Source organism: Ursus americanus, chromosome 12, assembly GCF_024610735.1.
Source record: "Ursus americanus isolate L20-20 chromosome 12, mUrsAme1.1.p, whole genome shotgun sequence".
Lineage (NCBI taxonomy): Eukaryota > Metazoa > Chordata > Mammalia > Carnivora > Ursidae > Ursus > Ursus americanus.
In genome coordinates, this window is record NC_142138.1 from 18636265 (window position 1) to 18663869 (window position 27605).

The 27605-nt window shown below is 36.1% G+C and overlaps 2 protein-coding genes across 6 annotated transcripts in view; one reads left to right on the top strand and one right to left on the bottom strand.

Moving 5' to 3' along the window:
• The first annotated feature begins 409 nt into the window (after positions 1 to 409).
• On the top strand, positions 410 to 12057 carry USP1 (ubiquitin specific peptidase 1). The gene is made up of 9 exons (XM_045802194.2): positions 410 to 1083; positions 3251 to 3489; positions 4621 to 4741; positions 5309 to 5413; positions 5938 to 6098; positions 7247 to 7941; positions 8646 to 8816; positions 9441 to 9642; positions 10561 to 12057. Exons 2-9 carry the CDS (start codon positions 3320 to 3322, stop codon positions 11294 to 11296), a joined length of 2361 nt encoding a protein of 786 aa, XP_045658150.2. The 5' UTR covers positions 410 to 1083; positions 3251 to 3319; the 3' UTR covers positions 11297 to 12057.
• Positions 12058 to 14698: 2641 nt separating this feature from the next.
• Positions 14699 to 27605, bottom strand: part of DOCK7 (dedicator of cytokinesis 7) — a 201817-nt gene continuing 188910 nt past the window's right edge. For all 5 annotated transcript variants that reach the window (XM_045802186.2, XM_045802187.2, XM_045802190.2 and 2 more), the window contains 3 exons: positions 26860 to 26966; positions 17453 to 17620; positions 14699 to 14764 (listed from right to left, as the gene is read on the bottom strand). In XM_045802186.2, coding sequence (XP_045658142.2) covers positions 14722 to 14764; positions 17453 to 17620; positions 26860 to 26966 — 318 coding nt within the window. In that variant the 3' untranslated portion in view covers positions 14699 to 14721. The remainder of the gene's footprint in view (positions 14765 to 17452; positions 17621 to 26859; positions 26967 to 27605) is intronic.

Consider the following 27605-nt stretch of genomic DNA (forward strand, 5'->3'; position numbering starts at 1 on the left):
CCTCGGAGGCGTCCCACCGTCGAGGATTCACAAAACGCGGAGCCAGATTTAACAGTCGGCGGTGAAAGCGCGCACTCGAACGCCAATGAGAGCGGAAGGAGGGGACCGGTCCTGAAGGGTACTCTGCATATCTAGCAATGATTGGTGGAGTTCTCCTTTCTTCTTTTTGGTATTGGTTAGGCTTCCTTCTTCTGCCCACCCACTTGGCTTTTGTGTAGGTACTTCTGATTGGCTCCTCCTGGTGGTGGCGGGAGGGGGGCAAGGTTTGGGGGATTGCTCATCGCAGATTGGTGGATTTGAGCACCTAGCGTCGTCTTCTCGAGGAAGGAGACCGTCCCATCCTCTCCCTGTCCCGTCTCCCGACCCGTACGCTTTTCCTCAACTCGCGCGCACGAATGGTTAAAAAAAAAAAAAAGGGTGTGAGGCTCGAGCCCGCCAGCCAGGCCTCCAGCACCTAGCGCGCGCCCTCAGCGAGGACCCGCGCGAGCTGCCCGTGACGCTGCCTGCGCTGTTTGAAACTGCAGAACCCGTTAGGATCTTGGGGAAACTACCGTTCCAGCTGGTTCCGGAGCCCGTGCGTGCCAGGGGGGCGAGTGGCGTCCGCGAGGCGGCTCCTGCCTTTCGCGTCTCTGCAGCGTGGAGACTAGAACCGGCACTTTCGAAGGACGCCACCTCCAATCGCAGTGCTGGCGCGGGCGGAGGCTAAAACACGGGGGTCCTGAGAGTGAGGAAAACGCGCCAAGTTCCCCTCGGTGGTGGAGTGGGAAAGACCCTAGCGGTTCAGGCGCTTGGCGAGCGGGACTACTTCTGGTGCTCCTTGCCATCCCGGGGCGGGGGCGGGCGGGGGCGGGCGCCGCTCCCGGGATGTAGTTGGTGCCGGCACAGGGCAGGACCGAGCGGCAGCCCGGGTTCCCGCTCTTGAGAGCGAATGGTCACTCCCCTGAGGGGAGGGCAATCCAGCCAGCTTTTCCTTGGGTCGGGGGCCCCGTGGGCCCCGGGCAGGGTCTCACCTGTCGCACCCACACCCATCCCGGCTGCACTCGGGGCGTCACCGCCGCGAACCTCGCTTTGGGCCATGACCAGGTAAGGAGGGCCTGGGGAGGGGGGGGGGCCGGTGCGTGGGCGCCGAGGCAAGTTCGGCTGGCTCCCGAGGGGCGCTGCCCTGGGACCCCGGCGTCGGCGCCGCGGGGGGACGCCAGGACCAGTTCGCTGCGGCGCCCTTGCTGAGCTGCCAGCCGGGCCCTCCGGGCACCGGAGTGTGTGTGTGTGAGGGGATGCCTCTCCTGCCGCCGCAGGGATTTGGGGAGGCAGGTGCGGGCTGGGCGTAAATAGGCCAACTCCGCGGGCGAGGGGGCCGGGAGCTGCGGGTGTCCGGAGTCGCCACCGGCCAGCCTCCCGCCGGGCCCGGGCCGTGTCTGACGGGCACGGACGACAGCACAGCCTCGTCTTTTCACTTTTGCGTTCCTGGAGTGATGCGGGGTCTGGAGAAAATGTTTCCACTCAACGTTGTCCGGTGTTGGGTATTGCTAAATTTTATCGCGCACTCTGTTTTTTCTAGAAGTATTTAGAAGGCCACGTGTTTTAAACCTTTGTCGAGGATGCTATCCTTGATTGTTTTACGTTTTTCCTGAAAAATTGGAATTGAGTCGTGTCGTCTTGTAAAGGGAAGAACTTAAAACTAATGAGACTGAATGTTCATACTGTCATTTGTTCAAGAGTGTTTCATGCTCGATTTATTGGGTTTTCTGCGAAAACTGATTTAGACTTCAGGAAGGGCAGGAGCAAGAAGCGGTGTAGCATAAGATACGGTACTTGGTAAAAATGTGATATTGTCAAGGTTGTTAAATGTTAGTGATTTGAGGGAGCCAGAAGGGTTTATTGCTTAGGATTCATCCGTTATTCCACCTGCGCGGTTATTTTTTTCTAATATGTATTTAAATCCGGTTAGAGAATACACTTTCCATCATTTATAAGACTTGGTTCCCAAGAAACACCTTTGACAAGAATCGTTACTGCTTAGAGATCCCTGACAACCTCGCTTAGACTGGTTTATCATTCACGATAGTTTTCCATCAGTAGCATTAAGTGACTAGGAGGGTAAATTGAGTTGGGAGAGTTGGATGGGGAAATTGGTCAACTTTCCAGTTACTTCTGAGTTGAGTCTCAAAAATGTGGTTTCACTACCGAGTTCAGTGTTCCGAAATCCGAGATCAGCGGCCGAGTGAAATGCTTACTAGTAAAGATGGAGTTTGAGTGAATTTTGTTAGTTTACTGTTCATCCTATTACTGTGTCCGTATCTGAAAGTCATCGTCGACCTTTTGTGTTCTGATATTCTGGTCAGATAATTTTCCCCCAGATATCTTACAATAGGACGGGTGTATTAAATAACTATCACAAATACTGCTGGGGTTTTTTTCATCCAAAAATTTTAACAAGGAAAAAAAAAGGTTGCAAAAGTCAAAATATTTTTTTCTACTCTAAGCAGCACTAAAAAAATTATAGTTTAAAAAAGTGGAAAACCAGTAGTGTATTGTGGTGTTCAGTGCATAACAATTTGGTCTGCGCAAAGTGCAGCATGTCTTTACACCACTAGCCTAACTGTGCATGTTTTATTACTTTTCACTCGACTTTTTAGGTATAACTGAACACCAGATCTATGCCTTTGCTTATATGCAGATTATACTTTAATTGGGAGTATTGTTGATGCACAACTTTACATTAGTTTTGGGTTTGCAACATAGTGACTTGTGCAAATTATACTTTAGAGAAGCTTTTTAGAGACTTTATTTCATGTATTCATAGTAATGACTAGAAAAGACCTTGGAAGTAAGATTCACTCACTTCTAGCACTCTTCCCATTCATCCCTTTCTCACCCTCTACTTAAGAATTACAGATGGTTGTTGCTCAGTCAGTATTTACTGAATAAGTTAAAATAAAAATTAGCTTTTTACTCAATACTACTTTGTAGATATACTAAAATGGGGATAGCTCGTGATGTGACCCTTAATCTAATAGACTAATGGAAGTTCAGTGTCTGTTATTTTTTGTTGTTTAAGAAAGTTAAGGACAAATGGCAAGCTCCTTCATTTAAGCAGTAAGCATCGAGTGCCTATTATTGGCCAAGCACTGGGTTTTTAAATGTGAAGTTCTAATTAGTTCCATTCCTTGGTAAATTTTCAAAATTAATGATTTTATTGCCTACAGTGGATAACTGAAAAGTAATGAGACTTTTTCTCTGCGATTAACAGATATGGTTGGTGATTACAATATCCTTGTATAAATTAATTCTTGTCACCTCCTTGGGATTTGAAGAGAAAATGCCTGGTGTCATACCTAGTGAAAGTAATGGGCTTTCAAGAGGTAGCCCATCAAAGAAAAACAGACTTTCCTTGAAGTTTTTTCAGAAAAAGGAAACTAAGAGAGCCTTGGATTTCACGGATTCTCAAGAAAACGAAGAAAAGGCTTCTGAATATAGAGGATCTGAAATGTATGTATCAAGTATATTTCTGTATTTTCAGAATTTCATATCAGTGAAGAAGCAGTGAACTTTGATATCTCCAGACATTCTGACTTGATATGATAGTCTTTGAAGGCAAACACACACAGTAGTGAGACAAACCTATTAGCCAATTAGATTAACTTGAAGAAATATTTATTGGCTACAATTATTTTTCAGTTCAGACTTGTTCGTAGTGTAGCACAGTCTGTTTAAAGGGTAAAGAAATTTTTTTGTGTGTGGTTCAGAAGACTTGACAGTTCTTGAGATATTTAAACTTTATAGTCATACCTAATATGTATGAATTATCAAGCCTGTTGTATAGTTGACAATTTAAGATAAACTTAAAAATGCTTTGATGCAAATAAATCCTTCAGTGACTGAGATCTGAACAAAATGGAATATTTTGCTGTTCTAGTTGTAGTCTACATTAGGTCGCTGTTCAGCAATTAGGTGCACTGCTGTATTTGACTAAAGTGGATTTGGTCTCGTGTAATTTCCTAATATTTACCAATAATCAGTTTAGGAGATGTGAATCTTACGTTTAAAACACTTTGAGGTGCTACAGTAGTAAGTAGCAGCTGTAAAATAAATAAAAATGCTGTGAGGACCTACTATTTGTTAAAGTAAGGTAAAAGAATTATAAACTTGAACAATTCATTTTAAAGTGAAGGACAGCTGTGTAATTCTCTTTATAGACACTTTCCTTTTAATCTTAACAGAACCTGATTTCTTAGGTAGTACAGCCTCTCCTAGATACTGTCATAGCTTATTTCCAGGTTTTTATTGAGTTAGACTACTTTTCAAAATGTCACATAGGGTTTATTAATCACAGTACCAGTTCAATTTTCTACTCTCTAAAATGGGATTAACAGCTTCATGACAGAATTGTTTAGAGGCTTGTTGTGTATATTTTTAAAGTGCTTGTAAAATTTTATTCTGGGTCTGTAGCAATTTTCGCACCTGTACAGATTCTTCTCAAGTGTCACCTGAATAAAGTCCATATGCTTTTCAGTTCATACAACTTTTGGGAAAAGACTAAATCTAAGGAGGTATTATTTGCACTTTGTTTCTTTAAGATACTACACTTCATAAAACCTCTCTCTGCTCTGTACTTAATAGTGATCAAGTTGTTCCTGCAGCACAGTCCTCACCTATAAACTGTGAGAAGAGAGAAAATTTGTTACCATTTGTGGGACTGAATAATCTCGGCAATACTTGTTATCTTAATAGTATACTTCAGGTAAATTGATTTTGCTATATAATAAAGCTTTAGTAGGCAAAGCATGATGTCACATTTAATGTTCTGAGCATTTCAGATGATTGGGAGTATTTTAATCGTCCATACGTCTTTGCCTTTGATTGTAAATAAACTAGAATGGACTAAAGTAATGATCTAAATTGGGTGTCACCAGCTTCCTTTGGGGTGAGAGAAAGTGATACATTAAATAAAATTGGGATAACAAAATTGAATTGACTTTGGTTAATCGGCAGATGCCAAACCCTTAGTTTTTCTGCTTGATTTTTAATGCTATGGTGACATGAATTTTAACCTTTGAAATTCTGCTTTATGTTGTACCCTTGTAACCATAAGTCTTAGCAATATGTGCCCAGCCTCAGTGCTTTGCTGCCTGTGAGGGAAGACAGTGGGCTACTATGATGAAATAGAAAACAATTTTTGATCTAATATTCTCAGAATTTTAACTAATGCACATTTATTTAAAAGTGTTCTACAAAAAATGTAGATAGTGTTTTAATGACTTTAGGTATATTGTTTGCTCAAACACTCAGACACTCTTATTTTCTATAGGTATTATATTTTTGTCCTGGTTTTAAATCTGGAGTGAAGCACTTATTTAATATTATTTCAAGGAAGAAAGAAGCCCTAAAAGAGGAAACCAATCAAAAAGATAAGGTAAAAAATAAAAGAACAGAATATATAAAAAGTAAAGAAATGGAAATTCACTTGCTTAGAAATGAGAAAGTAATAATACACAGAGGATTTGGGAAGCAATTAAATTTCTCAGTATCCTGTTTTCAGAAAGGCATTTTTTTTCTATTCTTATAGGTTAGCTAACTACATTATCACCTTTTACAGTGTCTTCTCCTGCCCTCCAATTTATTGCTTACCAATAAACATTGTCATTTATATGCCACAGTCAGTTTATCATACCATTGTACCATCTGCTACTTACTTATTGTGTTTTCAAGTACTCACTTTTAAAATTTAAGTAAATATAAAGAAACTTTTGACTTACACAATCAGAAAACCATTTTCTTCCAAATAGAAATTAAAAATACTCTTAAAATTTGTTTATTTGTATACCTCCATAAAATTAGTGTTATAATGAAATTAAATTTAGCAAAGCTAGTATTGTCTAGTGAGACAAAAGGGGGAATGTACTTTATTTAATGGTTTATGGGTTTCTTTTTTCACAGGGAAATTGCAAAGAAGATTCTTTTGCAAGTTATGAACTAATATGCAGTTTACAGTCCTTGATCATTTCAGTTGAACAGCTTCAGGCTAGCTTTCTCTTAAATCCAGAGAAATACACAGATGAACTTGCTACTCAGCCAAGGCGACTGCTTAACACACTCAGGTATAGCCTTTAATATAATTTTAGGATTCCAGCTTAGCAGCTTACTGCTCTCTTTGGAGGAGAGTGATATGTGAACAAATAGGGGGAATAAAGGGCAAGGAAAACAGAAACTACAGATCTACAGTCCCTAGTATCCCCGAGGCTCTGGAAATTAGACATTTCTTTGGTAAGTTTGGTACTAATAAATTCATTAGATCTGAATCGGTATGAGGCTTTTTTATAGGCTTTATTATTATTTATAATGTGAATATTCATACATTTTTCTGTAGAAATAGTATGTTTAATTATGGAATACTGCCCCCATCATGTTGGTGAAAGATATTGAAGTGCCATATTTTTGATCTGAAAATTAATGAATTTGTCAACTACATTTGGTCCTAAGAAATTTCAGATTAGGAATTATAGGTTTTTTTTTTCAAAATATACATAAGAACTGTAAATTGCAAATATTCTAGTTTTGTTGTGTGTGCTTGCAGAACTATTAACTGGATTAGATTTTTTTCTGTTGTCTTAAATGAAACTTTATCCAATATATAAAATAGCTTTATCTGTTATAGGGTAAATCTTTAAAAAGTTATTTAGTTTAAGAATAGACTGAGGGTGGGGCATCTGGCTGGCTCAGTTGGTAGAGCATGCAACTCTTACTCTAGGGGTTGTGAGTTCTAGTCGCATGTTGGGTGTAAAGATTAAAAAAAAAAAAAGAGGCCTGGGTATAAATACACTGTCTGTGTTTGTTGATGAGCAGTGTAGTGTAGCATGGTGGCCAAGAGCAGGTTTGAGTCCTGGCTTTGAGCAAGCTACCTTACCTGTAAACCACGGTGATAATAGTACTTACCTCATAGAACTGTTAGAATTACATTATATATCTAACATAAAAAAGCATCTTGAATAAAACCTGGTACATGGTAAAATATATGTATACTAGCTGTTACTAGTATTTAGAAGAGGATGAAAGCATTTGTGATAATGAATAGGAGGTAAAATTTACAAGTTCAGGTAAGAAGAGGTTTCAAATTAGTTGAATTAAATGTTTTTAGATTTTTAAAATAATTTGATATCCCTCTAAAGGAATTAATTTCTCTGTAGAAAGGGCTTTTGTGTTCTGTCTTTAAAACTAGAATAGATGAAATGGAAATTTTTATTTATAGGGAACTCAACCCTATGTATGAAGGATATCTACAGCATGATGCACAGGAAGTATTACAGTGTATTTTGGGAAACATTCAAGAAACATGCCAACTCCTAAAAAAAGAAGAAGTAAAAAATGTGGTAGAATTATCCACTAAGGTAGAAGAAAAACCTCATCAGAAAGAGGAAATGAATGGTATTAACAGCATAGAGATGGACAATCTGAGGCATTCTGAAGATTATAAAGAAAAACTCCAAAAAGGAAATGGGAAAAGAAAAAGTGACATTGAATTTGGTAACATGAAGAAAAAAGTTAAAGTATCCAAGGAACACCAGTCATTGGAAGAGAACCAGAGACAAACCAGATCAAAAAGGAAAGCTACAGGTGGTGATACGTTAGAGATTCCTTCTAAAATAATCCCCAAGTATGTTTCTGAAAATGAAAGTGCAAGACCCTCACAAAAGAAATCAAGAGTTAAAATAAATTGGTTAAAGCCTGCTACTAAGCAACCCAGCATTCTTTCTAAATTCTGTAGTCTGGGGAAAATAACAACAAACCAGGGATCCAAAGGACAGTCGAAAGAAAATGAATATGATCTTGAAGAGGACTTGGGGAAGTGTGAAAATCATAACACAGCTAATGGTTGTGAACTTGAGTCTCCAGGGAATAATGTTAAGCCTGTTAATGTTAATGAAGTTAAGCCCATAAACAAAGGTCAGTATAATTTATTCTTAGACTTTGATAGGTAGGAGGATTAACAGCTGCAGAACTGTAATGTTCTTAGATATTTGTACAATATAAATCTGCTTCGAGTTTTAAGATAATTTTAACACAACATGAACTGTGTGGTGATTTAAACACTGCTGTGTGTATATAAATCTCAATCTTAAGGTGATATTAATGTAAGGTAATGTTAATTTATGGTTTATAAACAAGGGGAGTTCAATACATTTTAATGGAGTTAGTTATTTTTTTGCCTCCTTCTGAAAGCAGTACTTGACAATAAACTCAAGAAGTTGCATTTAATGAAATACATTTTTAGAGAACTAAGTAGTTACACTGTACTTGAAACTGGATTTCTACCTAGTTTCATCCAGATCTCAGACAAAATGTATTGACGTGGTTAATGGTTTTACCAACAGTGTCATACTTATTTTGGGGTTATTCCTATAGGAATGTCTTTGGGAAGGGAATTAAATGACACAATTGTGACTTTCTTTCTTAGAAACAACAGTAATTCATATTCAATACTATCTTTACAGGGAATTTATAGGCCCAATGAGTAAGGCACCTCTTAATGCTAATAAGCAAGTTTAGATATAAAAATTAACCTTTTACTCATGCTACACTGTAAATGAACTATTGGTTATGTGGAATGTGCTGAAAAGTCTTCCTGTTTTGTTTTGTTTTTTTTTTAGGTGCAGAGCAAATTGGTTTTGAGCTAGTAGAGAAATTATTTCAAGGTCAGCTGGTATTAAGGACTCGTTGCTTAGAATGTGAAAGTTTAACAGAAAGAAGAGAAGATTTTCAGGACATCAGTGTACCAGTACAAGAAGATGAGCTTTCCAAAGTAGAGGAGAGTTCTGAAAGTAAGCAGAATTGAGTCTTTTAAGGACTTGTGTGGACCATGGAATAAGTGGTCTTCTTCAATGAAAAACAGTCTAATAGTAGCTTGTATAATTATTGAGAAAAAAGAGCTGGCTTTTAGTGTCTCTGGTATAATAAAATCTTTCTGCTCATATAGATTCACTCGTTAACAGTTAGCATTTGGAAAATTGTGGCATCTTTATTTTGATGTTGTACAGTGGGAAAATGGGAACATGAAACACTTTAACTTTTGGATATCTCAGCCTTCAAGCAACATTATTTGAGCCACTGTTAAAAGTAGGGAAAGGATACGGGAAGTGATCACGAGACTGGCTTAACCTGTTCAGATACTAGAAATTAATAGCTAAAGTCTGTCTTAACGCTCAGAGAGTAGGTTATCTTCATTTTGCCATCCCTGTCACCTGAATGCTTTTTGGCTGCCCAAATATTTAAGACATGTATACTGTTGAGGATGAACTTAACAAGCTTCTGAAACTTAAGGAATGTTTTTATTTGGGAAGGATTAGTCAATTGAAATTGCATGCTAATTTTGAACATGGAACTTGTTTAATTTTAAACGTCTGAGAGGTTTTTCATTTGTGAGTGAAAGGAATTCTCTTATGTAGTTTCTCCAGAGCCAAAAACAGAAATGAAGACCCTGAGATGGGCAATTTCACAGTTTGCTTCAGTGGAGAGGATTGTAGGAGAAGATAAATATTTCTGTGAAAATTGCCATCATTATACTGAAGCTGAACGAAGTCTTTTGTTTGACAAAATGCCTGAAGTTATAACTATTCATTTGAAGTGCTTTGCTGCTAGTGGCTTGGAGTGAGTATTATAAATATATGAAAAAAATGAGCTGCTATAAGAAATTTTGTTCAAAATACTATAATAGTAACAAAATAGTGTAATAGCATAATATAAACTACAGAAATGAAGTAATTTATAAAGATTACCTTAGAAAAGTCTGTTCTCTTTTAGTTTACTTGTAAAAATGCATCAATTTAAATCCTTTTGGTATATGAATACATATTCTAGGATTTCTTCCCACATCTTTTAATCTTCAGTCCTTATTAGAAACAGTTTCACGTTGAATTGATTAAAGCAGCAAACAGATATTTTATATACATTGAGATTTTTTTTTTTTTGAGGGGAGAAAAAGGCAAAATTATTTCATTTTCAAGGTAAGCCAGGAGTCAAACTAGTTCTTTAAAGAATGAGAGATTCTTCTGTTGTTAAAAATTTAAGTATCTTGGTGACATGTATACATGTTAATGAATTGTTTGAAATTACCACGAGGGCTTCCCACTGGCTCTCTACACACTTCATTGTGCCTAAAGAGGACACATAGTGCTTTCTTTCAGTGGACTTTTTCTTGGCTACTGTTCTTTTCCCCCAAATCCTGGTGGAGAAAGCCTTCACATTAAAATTACTTACTAAAATATAGAGGATTTTCAAGTTAAATGGCATTTAAAAAACTGATTTTCTCATTGTATAAAATTAGGAAAGGGAGAATGCCATATATCCTTCACAGAAACAGCTGAATATTAGCATTTATTTCAGTATTTTTTCTTTGTGTACGTTAAGTATACAAAATTAGAGAGTCTGGTTTTTATTTTCTGTTTCTATAACCACTAAATATTAAGGGTCATTCAGACTTCTACTTGGTTTCACATTTGGGGGTAAAACTGAATATATGTAAAGTGGAATTGCAGAAAACCCCCCCTTTTTTTTTTCCTTCTGAAGGTTTGATTGTTATGGTGGTGGACTTTCCAAGATCAACACTCCTTTACTGACACCTCTTAAATTGTCACTAGAAGAATGGAGCACAAAGCCAACCAACGACAGCTATGGATTATTTGCGGTTGTGATGCACAGTGGCATTACCATCAGTAGTGGGCATTACACTGCTTCTGTTAAAGTCACCGACCTTAACAGTTTAGAACTAGATAAGGGAAATTTTGTGATCGACCAAATGTGTGAAGTAGGTAAGCCAGAACCATTGAATGAGGAGGAAGCAAGGGGTGTGGTTGAAAATTATGATGATGAAGAACTGTCAATTAGAGTCAGTGGAAATACACAGCCAAGTAAAGTTTTGAACAAAAAAAATGCAGAAGCTATTGGACTTCTTGGAGGACAAAAGAGCAAAGCGGATTATGAGCTATACAACAAAGCATCTAATCCTGATAAAGTTGCCAGTACAGCATTTGTTGAAAATAGAAATTCTGAGACTAACAATACTAATGGAACCCATGAATTTGATACAAACAAGGAATCCAGTGACCAAGCAGGCATTAACTTTAGTGGATTTGAGAACAAAATTTCATATGTAGTGCAAAGCCTCAAGGAGTATGAGGGGAAGTGGTTACTTTTTGATGATTCTGAAGTGAAAGTTACAGAAGAGAAGGACTTTTTGAATTCTCTTTCCCCATCTACATCTCCTACATCTACTCCTTATTTGCTATTTTATAAGAAATTATAGAGTGAGTATTTTCCTTATGTATATATTAAACAGACCTGGACAAAAGCTGGTAAAGTTGATTGATTACATCAAAGAGTCTAGCTTATCTTTTGAAGCTATTGGATATTATTGGTCTCTAGGTTTTTATATAAATAGTGAAATTTGAATTACTGAAAACCATGTTAATTTTTAGAATTCATTTCCTGTAGTAGAGACTAGTGATGCATTAGCTTCTGGGAACAAACTTGTATAGGTTCTTAATTGAATTATTCAAAGGGGAAGCATTTAAACACTTTCGAGTTTACACCTATCTTTTGTGTTTGCTTTTTAAAATAAAGTGCTTGTATTTGTATCTCCATATTTTGGAGTAATTATCTATATGATGTTTATAGGTCCTGTGGTTTTTCAGCTAAGAAGCAGAAGCTCATTTCAGTACATTTAGTTTTATAAGTCATGGAGCCAAATCTTTAATGGGCTGTATTTAGAGGCACAAAGTCTGGAATATGTGTGTATTCACAGTAGTGTATATTTTGTGCCTTGACTCACTTTGAAAAGTGTCTCAGAAAACCTGGGCAGCCAGTCCTATCTTCACAAGAATTTTATATGTATTTATGAAAATGATTCTGTATTCTAGTAAATCTTTGGGCATGGACTAATTTGTATCTCTTCATAGTCATTCTGCACGATCTGTATATAGTATATCAAATTTAGAGGTGTGACCTTAAATTTAACTTTTTTTAAAACCCAGGAGGTCAATAAAATTAAAACTGCTTAACAACTATGTATACAACTGCTCAAATTTTTTTACTTGCATTGTTTTTTTACCGTAACTATAGCTGAGTTCTATTAAGAAAATGTATGTGTATATATAATATATGTATATATACAGACACATACCTAGGAGAGAATAAACATGCATAATTACCTTTAATAATACTGTGACAGTTGGAGGTGAAGAGATTTTTCAAATAGGAGTAACGGCTTAGTCCATCCATGTTGTCATACTTGAGAAGTTTATAGTAAATATTGTTGCATTCTAAGTTGTCCTTTAAAGTAGACATAACTATGGAATCCGTAAAGATGATGCTTTGTGCACACACAGAAATGTGGTTAAAATTTCATTCTAAATGTATGTTAAATTGGTAAATGATCAATTACTTTATGACTTGAGACATTAAAAACAATTCTAAAGAATATATAAATGCTATTAGAATAACACTTTTATAACTTCATTTCAGCAAATAAGAGTACCTGTCAACTAATAAATTAGTCACACAGTTAAGTCATGTCTTACATTCTTCCACAAGATGGTGTGATAAAAACGTTATGGTTCTCAGCTTATTCTACATTCAGAATCACTAATGGAACTTTTAAAAACAAACAGCCCTGAACACTACCCCTAAGTTTCTGATAGAGTAAGAATTATTAATGGAACTTTTAAAATGCAACAGCCCTGAACACTACTCATAAGCTTCTGATGGAGTAGTTCTAGGATAAAGCCTGGGCCTCATACTCAAGAGACAGCCAATGTTAAGAACTATTGGTATAGATTGATATGAGAAAGTTGATGTTTTAAGCAAATTGAAGTACGTGGATAATAAGGAAGTGTTCAGTAGCATACCACTGTTCTCAGAGGAAGCCTGTTTTTATTCAAGTCAGAAAACAGCACTGTATGGTAATTAAATCAAAATTATATAAATTCTAGAGTTCTTGATACCATCACTGAGATTTATGTGAAATATTCCAAGCGCTACATAATATAATGAGAAATGACCTAGGGATTACTTAATATTCGCTCCCTTATGTATACCTCCCCCATCCCTGCCCTAAAGAGGAGAGTATTTGTTACCTTATTTTTGTTTTAATGAATTTCCATTCTTGACTCCTTGTCTTTCCTTATTGTTCATGTGGATCCTCTGTCCCCAAATTTGTTTTTGAGGTTATGCCTTTCTGACTCCTCAGTTCACAAACCCTTTTGGTCCAATACTGTTGACTCATCTGAAAAAATCTTTTTATGATTCAGTCTTTGAATTGATGTAGATAAGGTGAATTTGAGATAATACTGCTAGTTATACAGGTAGGCTGGAGAAAGGATATCAGCCATCCCCCTGTGGTCTCAGGAGATGCAGACATTTTTGAAATCTTGTTTCAATATCAACTACAGAATGAAGGCACCATATTCAATCACTTTTTAAGTGATTCATGTCACTGGTCAATAGATCAAAAGGAAAATTAAAAATGATGCCTTTCTATAAGCTATATTACTACACAAAGAAAAAAAAAACATTTTCCAAAACACTTCCAAAAATCATTAATATGTAGTTTCTTGGATAAACTTGCCAAGTAATTGGAATAAATACTTTCGAAAAGATTCTTGCCTTAGTTTTTCATGTCAGAGTTATTTTAAATTAGCTCGTAATTTCAATTAAAACAGCTAATTTTACCTTTTACAGACACTTTATAAAGTCTATACAAGTGTTAAAAAATAAAACTTTTCATTCAACTGGTAGATTAAAATCAAACACCAGCACTCAGTGTCATTTTTATGGTGATATAAGATCACTCTAAAGCAGATTTCTGGTTTACTAGTTGAGATGACCAAACTCATAAAATGACTGGCTTGTTTAATTTGAAACAAAGGAATCACTCACTTTAGTTGCTGAGAGTCCTGAGGTTCATACTACTATCAGTGTAACAAGATTGAGAGTCAAAGATTAAGCTGTGACTGGTAGCAGCTATCCCAGTATTTGTTATTTATAGACAAAAGTTTCATCAGGTAAAGTTACTCTGCAATTTATCCTAAATTTTGGGTTCTAAATGGAAAATACCTTAGAAACCTGTTTTAAGACTTCACAAACCAGTTATCAATATCTACCTCTACCCATTTATTCACTTACTTAATTTGGGGCTCTGGCCCATAAAATGTCAGTTTTCATTTTTAAAACTGCTAGTTTTGGAACTAGTTCTTGAATCAAGTAGAGATTCTCTGCTTTTGTCAACAAAAATTTTTAAAGTCTCACTCAGTAAAATTAGTGTAAACGTTCACATATTTAATAGTACCTTTAAAATAAGCATTACTACATTTAAAATGGTTCCAAAATGAATCTATAAATGGTAATATAAATTAAAAAATACAAACTTAAAGTAAATAAATTTAACATTAGCTATGGTATAAATAATAGTAAATGTATAGTGAGTCATTACTTTTGAGTCTTAAAAAAAGATAACAGCATATTACCAGAACATGAGAAACCATGGCCATGATTCTCAAACTTCAGTGATCTACATTTGATACTGTTTTGGCCACTGCGTTCTTCAATGAGTAGTAAATTACTGCTAGAATTTCCAGAAAAAAGCCCCAAGTCTTGTTTTTCAATAAATCTTCTTTTCACACTCAATATTGAATACATGGCTCTCTTCAAATGAATAAGACAAGTGCATTTATTTTAAAGATCCATTTTGCGCAGACTCATCCGACTGAAGGAATCTCTGGGGAGAAAATGAAAGGATATAAGTAAACAATTTTTTGCATATTCCTTTAAACTATGCTTTACATACTTCTTTCTGCCAGAGCTATCTCAAAGTTTTGCCATCAAAAACTTTTTAAAATGTTTTTTGTCATCAGAGTTCTTAACTTTCAAGTTACATGTTCATCCTATACATTCTGCCTTATATATTCTGGTTTTATAGATTAAAAGTATATTACAGTAATCACTTTGCCCAAGTGCATTAATTTATTCATTTGTCCAATAGGTGTATTACATAATTGTGATAAAACAGGAACAAAGAGATAAGGGGAGAGATTTCAGGAAAATATTTGTGATTATTAAAAGGGAAAGGCAGGTGCTGCTTGTTTAAAATTTTAAATCCTAAGAATTTGGTGGCTCTCAAACTCCTGGGTTTTAGGTCCTTTTTACACTTAAAAATTGAGGACCCCAGGAAGCTTTTGTTCATGTAGATTCTATATTGATATTTACCATATTAGAAATTAAGAAAATTTTAAATTATTACTTTATAAAATAACCCATCAGGTTACTATAAATAGCACTGTTTATTTTAAAAAACGTAAGAATTTTAGAAGAGTGGCATTCTTATTTAATGTCTAGCTTATAGAAAGCCTAAATTCTCATCTGTTTCTGCATTCAATCTTTTACAATATTTGCATTGCATGTCGTCTCTGGAAAACTCTATGTACCCTCATGAAAGAACGACAGGGAAAAAAGTAAATATTTGGTATTAATATGAAATTAATTTTGATTTAGAAACCTTAAAGGGCCTCAGGGATCCCCTTCTGTGTGTCCCAGGTCACACTGAGAAACACTATCTTAACAGCTTTTAAGCCTACTGCAAAATAATATTTCAGGTTATGTTAATCAGCAAAATACAGATTCTAAAGAAATATTATTTTCTAAATTCTCAAGAAATTAAGAGTGAAGAGGATAATATTCTTCAATACCTCTTAATGTATTTTTCTCCATCCTGAAACTGGTTTCTTTTGTTTATCCTTCCTGCCATTAAGATTAAACCCTGAGGCTTAGATCTCCAAGAAAGGTGAGGGCAGGTATGAAAAGATCATCTCTGAATCTCAAAGCTTGGTTTTCTGGTTCCAGGGAAAATACCAGTCTTGAAAACTAGACACTGTTCACCACACCAGCAACCCCCAAAAGTGTTTAATTCAAAAAAAAAAAAATTAAGAAAAGCTTGTGTGATTGACCATAAATAACAAAGATCACAGAGGAAGGCAAAACTCAGGATTATGGTGTTAAGGGAAAAGCTCCTTTAGATCGGAAGGATACAATATCTCCACAGAAATGGGCTGCAGATTTGAAGGAAGCAAGTCAAGGACCCAGTACCCTCTTCCCAGGACCTTGCACCAATGAGTTTAGTGGAGGTGGGTAAAGGCAACATGGAGGCAAAGCTTCCAAAAAGACTGAGGGGGAAGCACAAAGTAAAGGGGACTGGTGTTGATTCCCACTGAGAATTTTAAGAGGAAATGTATCAGTAGAGGATGGTGGATGCAAAATATTTTGCCAGAGACAGAATTTTATTTTTTATTTAAAATTTAGTTAACATACAGTGCAATATTGGTTTCTAGAATAGAATTCAGTGATTCATCACTTAAAATACCCAGTGCTCACCACAAGTGCGCTCTTTAATACCCGTCCCCTATTTAGCCCATCCCCCCCACTTCCCTCCATAAACCCTCAGTTTGTTCTCTATCCTTAAGAGAGGATTTTAAAAAGGCCCGTGTCTCCCTGTTATTGCAGAGCTACAGTAATGCTCCATGTAGGGGACATGACCTACAGTAGGCACTTAGTAGACATTCTTTGACTGCATGTGTGATTTTTTTTCTATATCACTGAAGAACAGGGGCTAATTTCCAGATGATCAAATAGTTCATTTCACTTTCTTTTGTAGTACGTTATACCATGCATGTACATTGTTTTCATATAAGCAACTTCAAAGGCCTTCCAGATATTAACTTATTAACTAGGTACAGTTTAATAGCTTTACTGTTGCTAGTTCAAAGAAAAGGGTGGTAAAATACTTAATGGTTGTATGTATATTTGGATCTAAAAATGCAAAAAAGGGCAGTTAACATTTAGCAGTTATCATGCCCTCTCCAGAATTCAGGTGTTAAAGTAAAATGTTAAAATACTGTCCCTGGAACTTTACATGCCTAAAATTTAATTTACATAACAACCTCTTAAAGGTAAGTATTATTTTATTTGTCACAATTAGTGTAGAAAAATACTGAAGCCCTCTTGATACTCAGTGGGGCCGCCTGCTTTACTACAAATCTAGAAGAACATACTATAATACTATTTGCTGTTAGGGCCGAGGAAAATGAGTATCTGGCTTCTGATACATTCCAGTAAATTCTCCCCTATAAATAAAGTGTGACAGGACTTTAAAAGAAATAGTTTTAGGAGGCCAGACTTACATGTTGTGTCTTGGTTAGTATGCGTATTTAACACAACTTAATATTCTCAAATTACAGAAAGAACTGACTTCTATCTTGAAGGCTGATTCATAGTAGGCTAGTTGAATTTGTTAGGTTTCAAGAGACAATAGCTGAAACCATGTAATAAAAGTTACACTAATTACTATTAAACAATTCAAGCAGATTTCATTTTCTTGAAGATACCCAAAATAACAGAAAAAAAATGAGCATACCTGTGGCAGGTGACAGGTAATACTGCCTTGTATAACTGAGGGATCTTTCTGTTTATCAGAGGCTGTAAGGCCTCTTTAAGGCGATGATAGTTTCTCTCCAGTTCCCTTTGATACTCCTTTTGATCTGGCCCAATTAAGCTCTTATTTTTTCTTAAGGCATCCTCACACCTAGGAAGAACAGTGTGTTACCAAGAGATTTCTTCTGGCATAGTTTGAGAGCTTGATGCTATTACACACATTCACCATGATGATGTCATTCAGTTTTCCGGCTGAATGTTAAATATCCTCTCTTGCATTGGGGGTGAGGCAGGGAACAGACAGATGATCAACTTGAGCTCTTTTACACTCTAACATTTACTAACAGTCTTCATTTAATTGAAAATTGTATATTTTTTACTGTTAAATATTAAGCCATTTTCCATATATCCCCATTAGACTATTTAACCCTACTCACTTCTATAGGAACAATGCCGTCTGGCACAGTGGTTTGCTGCTTTTCAAATAAGCTGCTTTTCAAATAAGCTGCTTAAATGAATCGTCCTTGATAACAGTACTTAGTCCAACTTATTCAGATATTTAAGAAAAAGTACCCGGACCCTAATAGATCAAAGTTATAGGATGTTAAACAATGTACACATTATCAATACTTGCAGAATTGCAGCTAAATGATGTTCAGAGGAAAACGTATAGTGTTTAATGCTTATATATATATTTTTTAAAAAGCTAAAAGTAAAGAGCTAAGCAACATAAAAAGAACAGAGCAAACTTGAAGTCGAATCACAATCTTTCCACACAGAAAACAACAATCTGCAAATTCTACTAAACATTCTAAGGATAGGTAATCCCAGTGTAACACAATTATCCTACAGTACAGAAGGGGAAAAACACTTCTGAGAAGAGTTTCCAACTCCTATTTCAAGGTTGGGATACCAAAACCTAATGGCACTGTAAAGAAAAAGTGTAATTTAATCTCTCCCATAAACACAGTCGCAAAACTCCTAAACAAGACTAGGAAACTGTTCCACTAATGTCACACACACCCCTTTGATAACGTTCTAAAATTTGTCATGATGAAAATTCAGCATAACAGCAAATAGGTGGGAACTTCTCTAACCTAATTAAAAGTATCTGCAAAAAACCTGAAGAAAACACTATACTTAATAGTAAGCATTTTTTCCTTTTAGATCAGGAACAAGAAAGTGATGTGCTCTATCATACTGCTATTCAGAATAACAGTACTGGAGCTTCCAAACATCACTGTAAAAATAAAAAAAAGATTCTACAGATAAATTATTACAATTAACAAGTGAATTTGACAATATCCTCATATAAAAATACAAAATTCAGCTGCCCTCTGTACGCCAGCAAACAAAATATAATTCTAAAAGATAACATTAACAAAAACATAAAGGTATGAAATACCAAGGAATAAAATCAAGATATATAAGGCCTCCAAAGAAAATCAAAATACTAAGAAAACAAAAGATCTAAGTAAATAAGAACTAGGTCATATCCTTGGACTGGAAGAGTCAAGTTCTAAAGAAGTTCCAACTGCCAACTTATCTACAGATTCAGGTTATTAGTTTTAGGGGGGTAGGGCGGTGGAGGAAATGATAAATTGATTCTATAATTTATATCAAAAGGAAAAGGGCCCAAAATAGTCCTTGAACAAAAGGTGAGAGAAATTGCTCTAATATCAAAGTTTATTACAAAGCTGCAGTAATTAAGAGAGCATGATATTGGCTCAAGAGAAACAGAACAATGGAAGATAATAGAGATCACAGAACAGATGCATACCAACACGAGCACCTGATTTATAATAATACCGCAAAGCAGAAGAGAGAGCAATTTTTGAAATAAGTGGTACTGTGTCAACTGAATATCCATATGGAAAAGAAATCTGACCCAATTCATGCCACAGCTAATAAATGATGCTGAGATAATTATCAATTATCAGTATGCACAAAAGTCAAACTAATCCCTACCTTGAACCATACTCAAAAATCAACTGCAAGTGCCATTTTTGCCTTCTTCACCTTTTGTTTAAAAGATACAAAAAACAGTCATAAAGAAAAGACTGACTCCTTTAGCTACATTAAAGAATTAAGAAAAAAAAAAGTGGCAAGCCCCAAATTCAGAGAAGATACTTACGATACTTACAAATAATGAAGTATATATCCAGATCATATACTCAGAAATCAGTAAGGAAAAGAATTCAATAGAAAAATGGCAGAAGACTTGAACATGTAATTTTACAGAGAGGAAGGCGAAATGGCTAACATCTGACAAGATATTCGACTTCTTTGAAAAAGAGAAATGCATCCATCAAACTGGTAAAAGTTAAACTGTTAGACAATACTAAGTAGTAGTGTAGTTGTATAGCAAGAGGAACTCTCAAACATTACTGGTGAGATTTAAATTTGTCTTAAACATTTTGTTTTCAAGTTCTTAAAAGTTTAATTTTAATTCCGGTGTAGTTAACGTAAAGTTTTACACTGACTTCAGGTGTACAACATAGTAATTTGACATAGTCTATTCATTACTCAGTGCTGATCACGATAAATGTACTCTTTAATCCTCCTCCCCTCTGGTAACCATCAGTTTGTTCTCTGTATTAAGAGTCTGTTTCTTGGTTTGCCTGGTTTTTTTTCCCTTTACTTATGGTTTTGTTTCTTAAATCTCACATCTGAGTGAAATTGTGTGGTATTTGTCTTTCCCTGACAGACTTTTTTCTCAGCGTTATACACTCTAGCTCCATCCATGTTGTTGCAAATGCCAAGATTTCATTCTTTTTTATGGCTAATATTCCATTGTGTGTGTGTGCGCGCACACACACCACCTCTTCTTCATCCATTCATCTATCTATGGGCATTTGGGCTGCTTCCATAATTTGGCTATTGTAAATAATGCTGTAATAAACATAGGGGTACATGTATTTGAATTAGTGTTTTTGTATCCTTTGGGTAAATACCCAGTAGTACAATTACTGCATCACAGGGTAGTTCTATTTTTAACTTTTTGAGGAATCTCTACACTGTTTTCCACAATGGCTGCACCAGTTTGCATTCCCATCAGTAATGCACAAGAGTTCCTTTTTCTCCACATCATGGCAAATGCCTGCTGTCTCTTTTGTTGTTGATTTTAGCCATTCTGACAGGTGCGAGGTGTAGTTTTGATTTGTGTTTCCCTGATGGTGGTGATGAACATCTTTTCATGTGTCTGTTTGGTCATCTGGATGTCTTCTTTGTGGAGAAATGTCTGTTCATGTCTTCTGCCCATTTTTTGATTGGATTATTGGTTTTTGGGTGTTGAGTTGTATCATTTCTTTATATATTTTGGACACTAACCCTTTATCACATATGTCATTTGCAAACATCTTCTTCCATTCCACAGGTTGCCTTTTAGTTTTTGTTGTTTCCTTCGCTGTGCAGAAGCATTTAATTTTGATATGGTCCCGGTAGTTTATTTTTGCTTTTATTTCCCTCGCTTTAGGAGACATATCTAGAAAAATGCTCCTATGATTGATGTCAAAGAAACTACCATCTGTACTCTCTTCTAGATTTTTATGGTTTCGAGTCTCACATTAGGTCTTTAGTCCATTTAGTGTGTGGTGAAAGACAGTGGTCCTGTTTCATTCTTTTGCATGTAGCTGTTGAGTTTTCCCAATGCCACTTGTTGGAAGAGACTTTTTCCCATGGCATATTCTTTCCTCCTTTGTTGAAGACTAATTGATCATATAATTGTGGGCTTATTTCTGATTCTTCTATTCTGTTCCATTGATCTATGTGTTTACTTTTGTGCCAGTCCCATACTGTTCTGATTACTACAGCACTGTACTATAACTTAAGTCTGGAATTGTGATACCTCCAGTTTTTTCTTTTTCAAGATTGCTTTGGCTATTTGGGGTCTTTTGTGGTTCCATACAAACTTTAGGATTATTTGTTCTAGTTCTGTGAAAAATGCTGTTGGTGGGTTGGAAAAGTGAGCAACTCTTGATCTCGAGGTCTTGAGTTCAAGGCCCATGCTGGGTGCAGAGATTACTTAAATAAATAAAACTTTAAAAAAATCGCTGTTGGTATTTTGATAGAGATTCCATTAAATCTGTAAAATGCTTTGGGTAGCGATTTTTTTTGTGTGTGTGCTTCCATAAGCATTTCATCTTTCCATTTCTTTGTGTCATCTTCAATTTCTTTCATCAATGTTTTACAGTTTTCAGAGTACAGGTCTTTCACCTCTTTGGTTTATTCCTAGGTATTTTATTATTTTTGGTGCAACTGTAAAAGGGATTGCTTTCTTAATTTCTCTTTCTGCTGCTTCATTATTAATGTATAAAAATGCAAGAGATTTCTGTACATCGATTCTGTACCGTGAAACTTCACTAAATTCATTTATCAGTTCTAATAGTTTTTTGGTGGAATCGATAGGGTTTTCTAAATATAGTATCATGTCATCTGCAAATAGTTGAAGTTTTACTTCTTCTTTACCAATTTATTATGCTGAGGTATGTTCATTCCCTCTAGACCTATCTTGTTGAGGGTTTTTATCATGAATGGATGTTGCAATTTGCCAAATACTTCTTCTGCATCTATTGAAATGATCCTATAGTTTTTATCCTCTCTTATCACTGTGATGTATCATGTTGGTTGATGTGAGAATACTGAACCACCTTTGCATCCCGGGAATAAATCCCACCTGATTGTGGTGAATGATTTTCTCAAATGTACTGCTGGATTTGGTTTGCTAGTATTTTGTTGAGGATTTTTGCATCTAAGTTCATCAGAGATACTGGCCTGTGGTTCTCTTTTTTTGGTGGTATCTTTATCTGGTTTTAGTATCAGGGTAATACTGGCCTCACAGAATGATTTTGGAAGCTTTCCTTCCCCTTCAATTTTCTGCAATAGTTTGAGAAGAATAGGTATTAACTCTTTAAATAGTTGGTAGAATTCACCTGTGAAGCTGTCCGGTCCTGGACGTTTGTTTGTTGGGAGTTGTTTTTTTTTTAATTATAGATTCTATTTCATTGCTGGTAATCAGTCTGTTCAAATTTTCTATTTCTTCCTGCTTCAGTTTTGGTAGGTTGTTCTGTTTCTAGGAATTTATCCATTTCTTCTAAGGTTGTCAAGTTTGTTGGCACACAATTTTTCATAATATTCTCTTGTAATTGTTTGTGTTTCTGTGGTGTTATTTGTCTCTTTCATTTATAATTTTGCTTATTTGAGTCCTCTCTCTGTGTTTTTTTCTTTTTGTTGAGTCTGGGTGAAAGTTTATCAATTTTGATCATTTCAAAGAACTAGCTCCTGGTTTTATTGATCTATTTTTTATTTTAGTTTCCATACCATTTATCTCTGCTCTAATCTTTATTATTTCCTTCCTTTTTGCTGGTTTTGGGTTTTTCTGTGTTCTTTTTCCTAGCTCCCTTATGTGTAATGGCTTACACACTTTGGGAAAAAAAAGTGGCATTATCTGGTTGAAGTTGAACCTATGAACCAACACTACTCTTAGGGATATAACTCCTGGAAAATCTCTTGTCAATTCAGAAATAGAGGGATATTTGAATAGTACTCTTTGTAAATAAAAACAAAAGCACTGGAAACCACCAAATATCCACTAACAAAAAAATGAACGTATCATGGCATAGTCATACAATGTAATATATAAAAATAAACTAAAGCAACATTATATCTCAGAGACACTGAAAACAGCAAGTCACAGAATTATATTCATTGTCCATTTATATAACAACATGCAAAACATCGTGTATTATTAAAAGAAACATGAAATTCATGATAATAGTTGCCTCTAAAGGAAAGGAGGACGCTATCAGAGACTAACATACGAGGAGGGGATATCAAAGCAATGAGAACGCTATTTCTTAAGAAGGTGGGTGGTATGTGATTTTTTGTCTCCCTGTTCTTTAATAGCCAGTGTTATAAATACTATATTGAATCTATTCAATATTTAACGAAAACAAATTTTAAAAGATAAACCCCAAAATATAAAAAGTAAACACATGCAAAAGTGTTCATTATTTTTAGGAATAAATGAATGCAAACTAAAGTACCTTTAAAACTGATTAATAACAGACACCCTACCGAAATGGCATTACTTAAAGCAAGGTGTACTGAGATTAGTACACTTGCGTATTTGGCAATGTTAATACTTAGAAACCTTCTGCAATGTGTGATATACTAAGGGACAATAAAAATGTTCGTGTACTTTGGCTCAATCATTTCATGATTAAAATTTTAACAAAAGAAAAAGAGGTACAGCCACTGTGGAAAATAGTATAGAGGCTCCTCGAAAAATTAAAAACAAATACCGTATGATCCAATAATTCCACTACTGGGTATTTACCTACAGCAGATGAAAATATTAATTAGAAAAGATACATACATCCCTATGTTTACTGCCGCATTATTTACATTAGCCAAGATATGGAAGCAACTTAAGTGTTCACTGATGGATGAGTGAATGAAGGTGATGTGATATATACACAATGGAATATTACACAGCCAAAAAAAGGAAGATATCTTGCCTTTGTGACAACATGGATGGACCTAGAGGATATTATGCTAGGTGAAATAAGTCAGACTGAGAAAGACGGATACCATATTCTTTCACTTACATGTGGAATCTAAAAAACAAATGAACAAACAAAAAGCAGAATCAGACCTATAAATACAGAGAGCAAACTAATGGTTGCCAGAGGGACGTGTGGGAGAGAGATGGGCAGAAAAGGTAAAGGGGATTGGGAGACACATGCTTCCAGTTATTCAATGAGTAGGTCACAGGCAAAACAGGCACAGCATAGGGAATGTAGTCACTGATACTGTAATAGTGTACCATGATAGACAGCAGCTACACTTGTGAGCATGGCATAGGGTATAGGGAAGGTGAATCACTATGTTGTACACCAGAAACTACTGTAACATTGTGTGCCAACTATACTCAAAAAAATAATAATTTAAAAAAAAAAGAAAAAAAGGATCCAATGCACTGGTGAGCCACACCATACTTAAATTCAACTTAAACTCAAATATTTGATGAAATGCTATAACCATTAGAAAGTTTTAACTTTAATTGAAAATAAGATATGTATACTGTAAGTGAATTTTATAAATATATATGTATATTGATATAAAAAATAAAAGGTAGCATGACTTAAACAAAATAATAAATAAAAAAGGCTACAACTTTCTTGATAAGGTTTATATTATGTAGTGGGTTTGGTTTTTTTTTGTCTTTTTGTCATTTAAGAAGAAAACCTTTTCTGCAGTTGGTAATACTTAGAGACCAGCAGACTACAGAAATTCATCACCTTATCATCAACATACACAAGGAGGAGGATGTGTGATTTAAAATGCAGTCAAAACAACAGCAAGAAAAGTAACCATCTACACTTAAATGTCTATGACCTAAAGAAGTATGTATTGTTTCAAGATCATCTGGTACAGAGGTAGCAGGGTGTTTTTGGTTGTTATCCGAAACTTCCCTGATAAGAAAGTTAATGCTAGGAATCAGTCAATTCTAGAAGTATAAAGCAGATTTCTTTATTTTACTACCACAGTTCATCTGCTCCATACACTAGAAACTATGTTTCCTGTTGTTTCCTAAAGCCAAACTCAGAAGGTGGTCTAGCCCGATAATCAGATCCTAAAATCTCAGATTTCCGATGAAGCTTTTTGAAGCCTTTTAAAAGAGTCACCATGTTCAGGCAGGAGAAACTGATAGAATTCATGATAGCTATTGCAATGAGAACGGGGGAAATTCCATCTTAAAATACTTGAACATGTTAGCATTCCTCGTAATTTTCTGATGACAAAACTGATGTGAAATATTTTCTACCCCTGATAAAGATGTTCAGTGAATGACTTGATAAGAGAAACCACAAAAGGGAGTCAAAGACTGGATTCTGATGCGGCTTGTTCGGTGACCATCCCATCATTCACTTCATGGAACACGAGGCTCTCTTACAATCCAGCCCCAGCTGACTTACCCAGTATCTGACTGCTTCTCTTTACAGATTCTATGGTTCCAGCTTCATTAAACTAGTCACCTTTCTCCAAACAGTCTCTGAGCAGTCTCTGAACTTGGCTCATGCTGGGTTTTTTTCTTTTCTATTTAGTATACCCCTCTCCTCCTTTCTGCCTGAGAAACTAATATTCAACCTTCGAGGTCCGTATCGAATGTCGGCTTCTGCGGGACATCTTCCCTGGCATCACCACGTAAAATCCATCATTTCCTCTATTGTGCTTACAGTGTTAGTAAAGCAGGAATCGGTCTCAAGTTGATAAATGACTGTTTTTCCTACTGTTTCAAAATTTAATATTTACCAAACACCTATTTATTATGTGCCAAGTATTGTCTATGCAGAAAAGAGTTAACTGCAGGCTTGAGACTGCTATCCTTCAACGGCCTGTTTGCAAGCTTAGCCCTCGGTTAGTGTCTGGGAATTTGAATTTCGGGAGGTAATCATTCCCAGAAGATAAGAGCGGCTCACTATTTATACAAACATTGTGGCTTATGCTGAACACCTGCTTTTGGAATTCTGCTACCCGCCAGGGAGAAGGTGCCTACATGAACAGTCCCCAGCAACAATCTTGGCACAGAGTCTCTACTGAGCTTCCGGGCAGACAGCATTTCACACGTGCTATCCCAGCTCACGGCTGGAGGAGTCAGGAGCTCCTATGTGAATCCCCCGAGAGAGGATTTTAGAGCCTACATCTGGATCCCCCCAAACTTCACGCACCGTACCTTTTCCCTTTGAGGGTTTTTACTTTGTCCCTTTCCACAGAAATCAATCATGGTCATGACTGCAACTATATGTGGAGTCCTGTGAGTCCTTCTAGCAAATCATTAAAGCTGGGGGTGGTCCTGGGACCCTGACACACCTATATATTATTTCATCTCATTTGCACAACCTCCCTGTGGGAAGTAGATTATTATCATCCTTATTTAATAGATTAGAAAATGAAGGATCACAGAGATTAAGTGACATGGAATAGGACACACAATGACAAAGACAAGATTTAACACAAATTTTCTGCTTCCAAGGTTGTTGCCTGTGTGTTTCATGAGGGAAGGGAAGCAAAAATCTTCACACTGAAGGTTCAAAATAAATAACAACTCTCAGGTTAAATAGTTAAACAGTCTAATAATAGTTTCCTGTTAAAATTTTGAGTCTAGGCTTTTCTAATCTTTAAAATTAAAAATATGGCAATATAGAGTATTAGAGGTGGGGGGATGTGCATACACCCTGAAGGAATAGTGAGTTATACACGAACTGTTCCTCGTTGTGAGCCACTTTCCTAGATTTTCTCTTTTCCATCGTCCCTTAAGACCCTTACACCACTCTGTGGTTTGGACTTTCTCAGTTTGAGGGTCTTTACGCAGGAAGCCTTGAGTACCTTTTAGTAAAATCTTTGAAGCACAGTCGTAGTTTATTATGATGTCTGAAGAGTTTCGGATCACTGGGTATTTCAGATAGAAAAACCTGGGCAACTTCCAAAGGCCCCTGTAAAATAAGAAAATAAAACAAGTGTGTTTTTGCTTCTCTAAAATCAGAGGTAGAATTCACCCAAATGGTTTTTTCCTAGCACTGAGATGGCTACATTTAAGTGTAATGCATATATTTCTATGGCTATATTGAAACTTCTCAGGGCATCTGGGTGGCTCAGTCGGTTAAGCGTCAGACTCTTGATTTTGGTTCAGGTCATCATCTCAGGGGTCATGAGATCGAACCCTGTGTCGGGCTGTGAGCTCAGCAGGAAGTCTGCTTGAGATTCTCTCTCTCTCTCCCTCTGCCTCTCCCCACCCTTGAGTGTACTGTCTCTCTCTCTAAAATAATAAATACATCTTTAAAAACAAAAACCAAAATACAAAAAACCTACTCACAGATTCTGGCCATATATTCTTAACTTCTAATGCCAAATCTATGTGCTTAGGTAGTGTAATTAAATTGATGAGTATTTTTCAATGAAAAAGAGTAGGAATTCAAGGACTATTATATTCATCAATGCATTTTGCCTTGTACTTTTTACAGTCCTTAATTTACCCTAGATGCAATCAGTTGCCAAGCCACTGGTCATTAGATACTTGATTCTGCTAAAATAGCTTCCCTCAGTATTCCAAATGTGTTCTAACACTGCAAATT

Excerpts from the sequence above, each read along its gene's own strand:
- USP1 (XM_045802194.2), top strand. The coding sequence starts at position 3,320 with ATGCCTGGTGTCATACCTAGTGAAAGTAATGGGCTTTCAAGAGGTAGC. Across the intron at positions 7,942-8,645 it reads AGTTAAGCCCATAAACAAAG|GTGCAGAGCAAATTGGTTTT; the intron begins GTCAGTATAATT and ends TTTTTTTTTTAG. Across the intron at positions 8,817-9,440 it reads AGTAGAGGAGAGTTCTGAAA|TTTCTCCAGAGCCAAAAACA; the intron begins GTAAGCAGAATT and ends TCTCTTATGTAG.